General features: G+C 36.6%; 1 protein-coding gene across 3 annotated transcripts in view; it reads left to right on the top strand.

Moving 5' to 3' along the window:
- LOC117715223 (solute carrier organic anion transporter family member 1A4-like) overlaps positions 1-12,343 on the top strand; it is a 45,920-nt gene extending 33,577 nt beyond the window's left edge. For all 3 annotated transcript variants that reach the window (XM_076940764.1, XM_076940763.1, XM_034511923.2), the window contains 5 exons: positions 594-759; positions 2,583-2,755; positions 5,563-5,627; positions 6,691-6,808; positions 10,732-12,343. In XM_076940764.1, coding sequence (XP_076796879.1) covers positions 594-759; positions 2,583-2,755; positions 5,563-5,627; positions 6,691-6,808; positions 10,732-10,951 — 742 coding nt within the window. In that variant the 3' untranslated portion in view covers positions 10,952-12,343. The remainder of the gene's footprint in view (positions 1-593; positions 760-2,582; positions 2,756-5,562; positions 5,628-6,690; positions 6,809-10,731) is intronic.
- The last annotated feature ends 623 nt before the right edge of the window (positions 12,344-12,966 follow it).

The raw sequence follows: 12,966 nt of genomic DNA, 5'->3' as shown, positions 1-12,966 counted from the left end.
TTTGAGTAACAGGATTTGAATATAGCCTCTAGACTCCCACACTTTTTCTGTTTCAATTTAGTTTTTTTTTCAATTTAATTTTCATGGCTGAGTACTTTCAGATGAGCATGTTTGATTAGTCAAACACTGTTTTGGGAGCTAAATGCAGCATCTATCTTAGAAATTTTAGGTTTTGTTCAAGTCAGCCCTCTTTCATTATTTTCTACCCTGTAGATCAATGAGATTGGCCCTCTTCAACTCTGCTCTGACAGGACTGTATATTCCCATAGGGTAGATACTTTATGTTTGGTTTTGAAGTAATTATAAAAGGCATGGAACCACTGGAGCAGAAAACTTGTGTGTCGAAAACATAGTATAGAGACCACATGTTGATATATGGATGATATATCTGTTCTAGGGGAGAAGATGAACTGTGAAAATATGTTTTTCTCTGTCTCTGTGTATCTCTCTTTCTCTGTCCCTCTCTCTCTCCCTTTCCATCCTCAATTACTCTCAATGCATTCATATGCATTCACATGCTGAGATTAAAATATGAAAATAAAGTGCTTGAGTAGGTTTTTCAGAATCTGGAACATTATTTTAAATCATTTCAGAGTTCAGTACCCTCAATACTGGGAAAATAATGTCCTTGATGGCTGCAATACGAGGTGTAACTGTTTAACAAACACATGGGATCCAGTGTGTGGAGACAATGGCCTAGCATACATGTCAGCCTGCCTTGCAGGCTGTGAGAAGTCTGTTGGAACTGGAGTTAACATGGTAAGAATGCTTTCAGTGTTTGGGTTGATCTTTATATACATTAATATATGCTATAAATGAGGCCTACATTGGCTAAAAAGAAAAAAAATGTAGTCCTTGCTTAAAATAGATTAGTATTCTTTTTGAACAGTTCAATTTATTCATTATACACATATTTGACCTTACAATTCCAAGACATTATGTAAAACCATGACAGTGTCTGAGTAGTATTTCATAATTTCAAACAGTTGAGATCATTGTTCAAGTTATCTGAGTTACAAAGCTCTGGGCAGTTTGGAAGGGTAACTCAGCTACAAAGAGCACTTGCTGCTCTTTCAGAGGGCACATTTACTTTCCTGAACACATAAGGTTCAGCTCACAACTCCAGCTTTAGGCCATCTGACACCCTCCTCTGCCTTCCTCAGGCATCCACATGCATATATTTGTATGTACATAGATATAGGATCATATCCTTAAATCAACATTAAAGTTAAAACTAAGTTATTCTGGGAAGAATCTGCCCTTTTTTTGTAATAGAGTCTCCTGAAGCCCAGCTTGTCTTCAAACTTACTATGTTGTTAAAGTGTATAGAAACTTGTCTTTTTTATCATGAGTTTTGATTTTGGTTTATTTATTTATTTTCTATTTATTTATTTATTTATTTATTTATTTATTTATGTGTGTGTGTGTACTATTATTCAGGTGCACATGAACATGGAGGAAAGAGGCAACCTCACCTGGTGGCTCTCAGGATCATGTACTTTGTGCTTCTGAGACAGGATGTCATTGGCCTGGAATTTGCTAGTTCTGTTAGACCACCTTTCAAATAAGCCCTAGGCAGTCACCTGCCCCACCTTCAGATCCAGGGTTGGAAGCACATCCTCTATTCATGCACCTTTCACAGGTGTGCTGGGATGAGAACTTGGGTCCTCATGCTTGTGCAGGACATTACTGACAGTTAGATCTCTCCAGCTCTTATCATTATAGTTCAGCATAATAAAGACTCACACATTTTCCTTGATATCGACATGTTACAATACCTAGAGGTGGTTGGTAATCAAAATGAAATGTAAACTTTGATTCTTAATCAGACCTGACAATATAACAATTCAAAAACTACTGTCTTTATAGTTTAAATAAACTCCCTTCTTTGGGTATACTACTTTATTTTTTAGTAAACACCTAACTATTCCATCAACATTCTGAGATACATGTTGTTTTAGTACTTAGTATTAGGAAAAAAAACCCAAAGACATATTTATTTATTTTAAAAAATTATGTGTAGGCTAGATAGTTGGCTTACTGGGTAAACCCATTGCCAACAAGTCTTCCAACCAATTTAAATCCTGGGATCCACATAGCACTAAGAGAGAACTAATTTAAATTTTCAGTTCTATAAGCATGTGATGGCAACACACATGTACACCATATAGACACACACATGTACATGCATGCACACAAATACATATACACACACATACAAGAAAAATCAATGAAACAATAAAATACAATCTTCATTCAGAATAATTGAACTTTACTCCATGTATTAAGAAAATACCAATTATTAAAATCTATGCCTTTATATTTAAAGATAGAATTCTGAGATAGCAAAAGAAATATGAAAATTAATGGGAAAATATGCTATTTTAATTATTTATTGTTTTGTTTGTTTTGTTTTATTTGATGCTGAAACTCTAGTCCTTGTTCAGACTAGGTGAATGATCTTACTTGCTCCAACACTCTCCACTATCCAACTGGCTGTGCAGAAAATAATAAAGGTTTAATCCTAATATTTTCTACTTTATGTAGGACATTGTTTTGCTTTTATTTAAAATTTTTGACAGGTGTTTCAGAATTGCAGGTGCATTCAATCATCAGTAAACTCATCTGCTGTCCTTGGGCTGTGTAACAAAGGCCCTGACTGTGATAACATGCTGAAGTACTTTTTGATCATGTTTGCAGTCGAAGCTTTCGTGTTCTCATTATCATCCATACCTGGGTACATGGTTCTTCTGAGGTAATAAGTAGCTCCTTCATTTAGATTTCAATCTGTACTTCTTCATATAGTATGTGCACACACACTCATGTGTGCTGACACTTGCGCATGCGCATGACTGTCTCTCTGTGTGTCGTGGTGGGGGGTGTTCATGATTTAGGCTCTAGTGTTCCTCTAAATAGGTCAGAAGACAATGCTGGGGAATCATCCCCCCTTTTCATCTTGTTTTTGAGGCAAGATCTCTCTTATTTCTGCTGCTGTGCTATGTGTGTTTTCCAGTCTCCCTCGTGCTCGAGGTCCTAAGCAATTCTGACTCTTCCTCCCGTTTCACTGTGGTAGTGCTGGGATTTCAGACGCCTGCAGTTGCATTGGGCTTTTATTTGTTAATTTCTTACATATGTTCTTGGGTTCTGGGGATTGCACTCAGGTCACCAATACTTCCTTTATCCACTGAGCCACTCCATGATGTCATGTAGATATTTTTGATCAGTATTAAATCCTTTTCTCAATAAAGTCCCTTGGAATCACGGTTCTGAGTACCTTGATGTGCTAACATACCTTAATTAAGACTCTAAGCACTGCCAAATCTAACAATAACTCAAAGTTTGCTTCAATTTTCCTTTCTGTCCTCTTCTATTGTCTCTCTATTAATGGTAAATGAATGGATGTCTTGTTTTGGAATCTGAGAGTAGTTGCCTAGCACTCACCTACTATGGCTCAGTTAACTCACTGGCAGAGAGTGAAACTGTAACAGGGGGGAAGCTCCCTTGATATCCTGCCCTTAATCTATTTTCAGAAAAAGGAGGGGGGATGCAATAAGTAACAGATACTCTTTAACAAGGAGGTTATTCAATATTGAACTCTATAACATAAAGTAAGAATGTTGCAGCAGAGATGAGTGTCAAAGTTGTTGTTTTGTTTGTTTTTTTAGCAGCTGTTCTTTCCAGTCTAGCAAACTGTACACCACTGCCAGTGTGAAAAAGTTTAGCCCCACATTTCTTGTCCCTTTCTTTCCATTTTGAACCCCTTCCCCTCTCATCCTTTTCCAAATTTCTTTCCCCTTCACTACTTTGCTTCCCTCCTGTTCATCTCTCATTTCTGTTCTCTCCTCTACTCTCCCATCCTGCCATTCCCCTGCTTTCTCCTTCCTTTCTCCCATCTTCCTTTCACTCCCTGTTTCTAATCAACATACAACTCACTAAAATAAGCATGAATTTATATATTCATTTTCTATTGTAAGATGTTATATTCTTAACTCTACAAAAAAAGATGTGATATATGCTTTGGTTTGGGTTCATGGGTTCCTGGACAGAAAGAGGAATTAAGTTTTGCTAGTGAATAAGGCTTAAGACTTGCTATTACAAGTGAGGGACATTCGGCTGTGACATCTGTCACTCCATCACCTGCCAGCCAGAATCAGCTGAGGGGGCTAAGGGGTATCTCCTTTCTTCTTCACTCCTCCAGGTGCTTCAGTGGCAAAGTTTCTTGCTCAGTTTATATAAGGATGACTTTTTCTCAGAGAAAGGGCATGTGAGCAGCTGAACTCTCTTGTTAGAGTCTCCAAACACTCTAGAGAGATGTTTTCACATCTACTGCATGCCTATTCGCACTTCCATCCCTCATTCACATTTACAATTATCTTACTTTCTGAAGTTTCCACTAGGTGTAAAAAACATGGCTTATTGATATTTAAATCATGATTATTTAAAATACTTTGTATATAAGTGAGTCTATGTGAGTACCATAAATGTTCTCTCTCTCTCTCTCTCTCTCTCTCTCTCTCGAGTTTGTATGTATTTGTATACCATGACATGCATGTTGAAATGAGAAAATAGCTCACAAGAGTTGGTTTCTTTCCATGATGTGGGTTCCAGGTATTGAACTCAGTTTGTCAGGCTTAGTGGGAAGCAACTTTACACGATGAGCCATCTTGTACACCATAATGTATGATTTCTTGATGTAATGAAGTTAAAGCCTTTTCTTGGCTGATTTTAATGACTGTGATATAAATGTTAGAGGCTATGCTACTACTATTTGTGTGCTATCATTACGCTTCTACTCTGTTCAATTTTCTTGAAATCTTTCATGGAATTGCTGCCAAAATGAAATATTAATAGTGGAATAAATTATGAATTTCTTGCATGAAGGTGTGTTGGTAAGAAAAGACCACATTTTAACAGGGTTTCTATATTCCTAATTTATAAGAATATTTTCAGTTTTATCCTGGCAGCTTTATAGGCCACCCCTTTGTATGTGACTATCAGAGTCATCACATCTACTTCTGTAGGTAATACAGGAGAGGTCTACAGTTGTGAACTCCATATGCCATTTTTTAATGTCATAGCCTACATGATGAATTCTTTCTCTGTTTTCTGTGAAACCACTTATAAAATATTTTGATTTTTATATAATATATATTATATTTTTATCAAAATGACAAAATACCTGGCAAACAACTTAAGAAAATAAATATGTATTTGGTTTGTAGTTTCACAGGTTTGGGTCCATGGCAGTGGGTATGACATGCTGATTCCTATGGAAATCAGAAAACTATTCATCTAGGTTAGGAGACAATGACTAACTGTTAAATGGCTCAGCCATGATTTAGATGTGTACAGACCAGAGGACAGCTTTTAGAAGTTCTTATTCTTCTTCCTTTGTGTGGGTTTATAAGAGGTAGAGCTGTATCAAAAGCTTGAACATTAGAATCATGAACTATGATGGTCGTTGGGAGGATGCCAGGGCAGATATGGATTTGCATGATGTACTTTTACATATACATGTATGTATTGCATATTTATGTATGTATGTATGCATATATTTTTCAGGTGTATCAAATCTGAAGAGAAGTCACTTGGAGTTGGATTACATGCATTTTGCATTAGAATATTTGGTATGAAAAATTTACTTAACACATAAGACCAATATTAAATATTTAGTAAACCAACTGACTTTTTCTGAGTAAAAAAACAGCAAGTATACCATCAACCCAAAACACACCTCCCACTTGAGATGGATCTTTAAGTGGATAAGACAGGTCATTCTTAAATCAAACATGAGTCAACATGACATGGGAACACAGATTTGGGACAACCAAATGTCATATTCCAACACAGTGATAGTTGGTGATGTCTGTAGTTAGGGAACAAAGGAATGCATGAACAAGACTTGTCAAATATATCTGTGAAAAGATCAGGTACGTTGGTTACAGCAAGCATGGAATTCTGTGCTCTAGGCTCAGATGCTATCTGCTAGCATGCTTACTATTTGTGTGGGTAGAGGTTAGGTGCATGTTAAATCAACACAACTCAAACTACTTCATATGATAGTCACATGGATAATAAAGACAGACATACAGTTTGGCAATGAATCATCAATAAGAGGGATAAAGATAATTTGTCTCTGGATTTGTGATATCCCAACTGTCCACATCCAGAATGTCCCATGATCTTGTAGCATGAATAACATATGACTGCTCTGCCCGCTTCACCTGACCTTCAGTTTCCAACCTTTCTGCGTGGGACTGGCTACTTGTGATTAGTCTGGGAATCAAGTAACTTTAGTGATGAAAAATGTTCTGTTTGTTTTAAAATAACTTACCTGAATTTAATTACACCTTTTGTCTCTTAGTAGATTCAATAATAAAATTAGAAGAAAATAGTTGTATACATTAAACTGGTAGTAAAGCATCACAAGATGTTTCAGAACATTCACATGTTTCATGATTATGAACCCAGTGAAGTCTTTCTTCACATCTTACAGTTTGCATTGTTTTGATCTAGAAAATTTACATTAACTTAAAATTTCTAAAAGTAAATTTAGAGCATTTGATTCACTATTTATTATATTAATTTTTTAAATAAGGAAATTATAGTACTTCCAAAGAAAAATAAACAGATCTCTCACTGTTCTTTCTTCCTGTAAATGAGCTACTTATCTTTTTTTCTTCATTGCAGCTGGCATTCCTTCACCTATTTACTTTGGTGCTTTGCTAGACAGAACCTGTTTACATTGGGGAGCTCTGAAATGTGGTGAAAAAGCTGCATGCAGGATGTATGATATAAATAGTCTCAGGTAAAGATAACTTTGTGACCTAATTTTATAGTACATAACATGTTTCTATTCCTATCTAACATGCTCTTTAGTGAAAACATTGCCTTGACTTCATTTTCAGAATGGGTATGGATGATAATAACTTCATTATTCAATTTTTCTAATATTTGCCATTATTTTAAACACACACACACACACACACACACACACACACTCATGAGTGAATGCAGGGTGTCTGCATAGAGGCTCTACAGCAGTTTAGAAGAGTTACATCTTGAGCTGAATTAGTATGGCAGAATACAGGAGATTTAAAAAAACACAGTAAGATTCAGAGACATGGGACAATGGTGCTGTATGTGGAAATAAAATATATTAGCTCTGTCTACCCCATATTTATGGACACACAAGTAGGTCTCTTTTCTCTTGTCTACCCCATATTTATGGACACACAAGTAGGTCTCTTTTCTCTTGTCTACCCCATATTTATGGACACACAAGTAGGTCTCTTTCCTCTTTCAGTCATCCGGATGACAGAATCACAGCACATTCAGGTAGCATGTTTTCTTGTATTTGAGCTCCTGAAAAGTTCAGAGAACTCTTATGCTTAAAGTCTGGCTAGATGATAATCCTCAAATATTTGTAGCACTCTTTCAGCTTAAAAGTTATTTTGATAGCCATCTGGAATTCCAGTCTTAAGGACACCGTGCACAAATGATATATAGACATATATCCAGACAAAATGCAAATACACATAAAATAAAATGAAAGTTTAAAAAATACTACAGAGTTCTAATTTTACTGATTGTTATATTAAGCTATTTACTTAACACTTACATTATAAAACATACTCAATGTAAACATTTTTAATGATTTAATTTCTGATTTTAAGTTGCTTTCTGTGCTATGTGGTTTGGTTATTTATCTGGTGCTAGGAAATAAACCCTGGGTTCTTGATGTGTATATTTACCAGTGAGCTACACCTTCTGACCCAATTATAAACACATCATCATTCTCCTAATTTCTCACTTTTATAAACCATAACATGGGCACTGTGAATGGAACTAGATGCCTGTAGAAGCAGCCAGTGTGCTAAGTACTGAATGATCTCCCTGACACGACAAAAATTTAAAGACCAAAATAGCATACTTTTAAAGAATTTTTTGGGGGAAAACAAGTCATACAGGTCTAGTCTAAGACAATTTTTTAAAGTATTCAGAAAATGTTTTGAATTTAATTTTAAATAGGACAGAACTGAAAAATATAAAATGATTTTAAGTTTGGGAAAAGATGTAAGAAATAGAATGTGTGAGGGAGAATACAAACCACATGCCAGGTATAACTAGACAACCTTCTGCTTAAGGCTGATCTGAAGCAAAGACTGAGAGGAATCCATTGTTTGGAAATAATGAGATAGTAGGGAAGACAGGAGAGAGAAATTGGGTTTTCTCTATAAGATATTTGGGGAGAACCAGCATACTAAAAGTGAACTGATTCACCTTTAATTCTTTTTTGGGGGGTGACAGATTTTTATTCTGCGTGTGCACCTATAAGATACACCTAGGAACACAGTAATAAGTTTGCTATAAGATACACCCAGGAACACAGTGATAAGTTTGCTCCTTTGGAACATTTTCAGTTCAATTACACGAGAATTTTAGAAGTTTGATACAGCAGGCATGGTGGCACATGCCTCTAATCCTAGCACTCAGGAGACAAAGACAGAAGAATTGCAGATTCCAGACACCCCCTTGGGGTACATAGCAAGACCCTGTGTCAACAACAACAAAAAGTTTAATACAGACATAGTAAGAGAAGATATATTTTTAGTTAGTACTTTTACCACAGGGTGACATTTTACTGAATAAATGGAACATGTATTTTCATGTTTAATATTCCTAAAACCAGAGAACATGGCTCAGGGGTTAAGAGCACTGGCTGCTCTTCCAGAGGTTCTTAGTTCAACTCCTAGCACCCACATGGTGGCTCACAACCGTCTGTAATGTGATCTGATGCCCTCCTCTGGCATGTGTGTGTACATGCAACAGAGCAGTCATACATTAAAAAAAAATCACCTTCAACTCTTGCTTTCTTCCCCTTCGCATACCCCATGGTTTTATCCTACTTTGAACTGGCCCTCTGTATTTCACTCTTTCTTAGTCGTATCACTTCACACATTTTTTTTTTTTTTGCTCGTTGTAAGATGTCTTTTCTTCTGCCCCATTTTGTTCAGGTTAAACTTCATTGTTACTCTGAAGTAAGGTATGCTGTACCTTCCTAATACATGAATGAATAAAAAAATAGCATTTTTTAAAAAGTTATGCTGGTGGACTGTAACCCAGATGTGTGAGAGGGTTATCCCTTTCTTTCTTAAACTGTTTCCCCCCTCCCCAGGGTCTTTTATCACAGTGTCAGAAAAATAAATTAAGATGATATTTGTCATACTGTTTTTCATCTAGAGTAAAATTTAATTATATTTCTAAACTGATATATCTGAAGTCTTAAGCATCTAATTCAGCATCTATATACTGTACTGATACTTTCCTTCTGTAGAAATAGACATGATCATTTTCTCTACTCCTATGAAGTTGAAAATTCTCTGCCTAAAGAATGATGTCACCCACTGTGAGTTGGGTCTTCTCTTCTCTATTAATGTGACAAATATAATGTCCCATGAACATGTTCACAGGCCAACATTATCCACACAGGCCTTTACTGGAACTTCCTTGCCAGGGATTCTAGATTGTATGAAGTTGAAAACACTATTCATCACACCAGATTTTCTTATAAATATGTTGAGAATACGAACAAATACTTTCATATGTATTTATAAATAGACTTATTTCAAAAATACATATTACCCAAACATATTAAGTGCAAAAAAGGTAAATCTTATCTAGTTTACAAAGAAATTATGCTTATAACTGTGTTTAAGTTATTCTGCAAGCTATTCTAAGAAGGGTGGAAGGGAAAATTAGCTAATTTATTTCTGGAAGCTAAGGAGCCTACATATTTTAACTGAATAAATTCATCAAACAAAAAGAATGTGTGGCTAAAGAATGGCTCAGAGGTTAAGAGCTGTTATTGTTCTTGCAGAGGTCATGAGTTCAATTTCTCCAACTCATATTGAGCAGATCATAAAACCTGCTTAGTTCAACTCAGATATCCAGGACCACATAGCCACATAGAGACATATACATGCACGCAGTTAGAAATAATTTTCAAATTATCAGATAAGTTGGTTACTATACATGCCAAGTTAAGCATGAAAATTAAAAAAATTGAATCTACTAATATATGACTAGTTTTAGATACCCAGAGATTTCAATATCACAGTATCTATTGCTTTTAACACAGCAAACAGATGCTGAAAAGAAAAGAAAACTCTTTACTTGAAAAGTGACTCTGCAATGCTTTTACCTATGTGATCAAACTTTGGCCAAATACAGCAGAAGAGTTCCTTTAACCTTACATATGGTCTTATTGACTCAAGATAGAAGAGAACAGGCAATAATGGCAGAGGAGGCACAGGAGTGGAATGGGAGGAGGCTGGTCACTTTGCATGCTTTGTCAGGAAGATTCAAGTGCTAGGTGACCAGAGGATGGTGTTCACGTTTGCGGTGGAAATTCATTGTCATCTAAATTTTTTTCTGAAAACATCTTCATAAACACACCCAAAGATGGATTTCTATAATGATCCCAAATCCAGTCAAGTTGACAATGAAAACTAGACATCACCCAAATAAAGAAAATACAATACAATTTTATGATGGACAATTTTCAACATTTTAACAAACAGAATTAATAACTCAGCAAATCAGATTATATAAAATACATGGAGAAAATAATCATTGAATTTGTTAGGGGAATAAATGATCTGTAAGAATATATAAACTTAGCTTTCACTAAACATATTAAGATTTAATGCAGATTAATTTTTTCCATAGGCACCTTTACCTTGGATTGTGTGCTGTGCTAAGAGGATCAAGCTTTCTCCCTGCCTTCTTCATTTTAAAACTTATGAGGAAATTCCAAATCCCTGAGGATATGGACTGTTCAGAAACTGAGCTTGCAGAGATGAAGCTCATAGACAAAGAAAGCGAATGCACAGATGTGCACAAAGGTCCTAAAGTCAAGAGTGATGACGAACTGAAAACTCAGCTGTAATGTGTTTTTGACTGCCCTGTGCAAGTCTATGAACAGACTGTACATTGTACTTCCTTTGAATCATAAGACGTACTATAGCTTATTCTTAAGGGCCTCAAAAATATTTTTACTCTTTATAAAAATATTTACTGATTGTATTTTGAGAGGGTTTGTGTAGAGCTTAAATTTTTTCCAGGGAAGACTTGTACGGCAACCTCCATACTGAACTTTAAAGCTGCCTTCATTATCAAACAGCATTTTCTCTTTTAACTCAATCAAAGGAAGTGTGTGTTTCCCACACATCTTCAACTAGATTTGAAACTTTCCTACTCTAAAAGCACTATTTAAATGTTTTAAATTACACCTCAATGCTGGAAGTAATGAGTGCTCAAAATATGCATTCTCTTTGTGCCACATTAAAATATGAAATATTGAAATGTGCCACATTTGTTTAATGTGGTGGAACTTTCCCCTAATGAATCAAGATTATACGGTATGAATCACTGGATGAGAAGGTGGGTCTAGGGGAGAAAGAGGGAATGCAGGAGGAAGAAGTGACCTTTCAGACTGCCAGAGCCAGAGAGGCAGGTACAATGTAGGAAGCTGGAGGCTCTTAGTTCGAGTGAGAGATCTGCTAGGATCCACCACTGGAAGATCTATAACATTGATTAGTTTATAAAATTAGGATGCTAGGTTCTATACCCAGTTGTGTTAACCTTTGATTCTAAACTTAGACTGTGTGGTATTTTCCTTCATGCTGGTCTCAACTGGGTTCCAGATCTAACGGTGGCAGAGCATGGGTATGCAAGAGTGTACCCCAGCTACCTGTGGGAATTTGGAAACTCAGGGTAGGTGTGGCAACAGCCAGCCACCGAACTTTGCAAGCTGAGTGGAGAGAGTGACTTTGGAGCTCCAGAGAAGCAGAGCCAGCCTGGTTGAGACAGGTCCTGGTGAAAGGGTTAAAATTCTTCAAAAACTCTTAACAGACTGAACAGAACCAAGAGTGAAGGTCAACTTGGTCGTGAGCTCTGTGTTTCAGGAACCTGGCTGACCACAATATAGATGGTTGATTATGAATAAGCTCTTAGAGAATAGCCCATACAAAATGTTCCCCATGACTCTTCCTTGGACCCTGTCACAAACTGAATAATAGGCTGGTACTTTCCACAGGTACTCTCCAATAGCCCTCCTTTACTCCCCCTGGGTTGTGGTTTCCCCCCTGAGTTGTGGTTTTGGGCTTTAAATTCTCTCTGTCTCCAAAGCTCCAGGGTCAGACCCCACTGGCCCTGCGTGGGTCATGGGTCTTGACCTTAACATGTTGATTGAAATATACCTCTTGCTGATTACATCAAGTTTGGTATCTTGTGAGTTAATGGGTGGCCTCAAATTCCCGAGGCTTGGGTGAGGTCCTCTTTTTGTGGGGGCCTTACACTGGCTAAAAAATTATTGTATTGTGGTCTTGGTCTGTCTGCCAGGATGAAAACAGATGGAGGCCACCACCCATATCTAGCCAGTGACAGCATGGGTGCTTTTTTTTTACATTTCATGCAACAGGTGATGATCCAACATGTTAAGCAAGAATCCACTAGAAATTTAAGATTCTTAGTCTATGAGTTAGAAATTTAGTTAGAAATTTAGTGTGTGGAGCAGAAATAAGTCACATGATGGCTAAAGTGCTGGAACCTCGAAACAAAGAAAATGGATACGTTCTGCTAACAGGCTCTGAGGTCCCCTCCTGTGAAAAATACAGGCTGCTCTGTGTCAGAGAGCCAGAGAATAAAAGCTTCCCACATTTTTAGGCAAATATTGATAAAAGTGTGATTTAATTTAAAAGGTTGGTTTCTTTGCTTTTAGGGTAGATTTATATACAGATTTTGCCCAAATCACATGGGGAATTTTGCCCATGGTTCAGAATTAGTACAGGGAAAAATATATTCATTGACTCCAAGCAAAGAGCAGTGATAATTGCCTGCTATGAACAGATGTTGACAGAAGTCTATAGATCTGGGCAGAGTGCAAAACAGACAGATGGTATA

Source organism: Arvicanthis niloticus, chromosome 9, assembly GCF_011762505.2.
Source record: "Arvicanthis niloticus isolate mArvNil1 chromosome 9, mArvNil1.pat.X, whole genome shotgun sequence".
In the NCBI taxonomy this organism is placed as follows: Eukaryota; Metazoa; Chordata; class Mammalia; order Rodentia; family Muridae; genus Arvicanthis; species Arvicanthis niloticus.
Note: the sequence above shows the minus strand (reverse complement) of the source record. Positions and strands in the feature narration are given on the sequence as shown.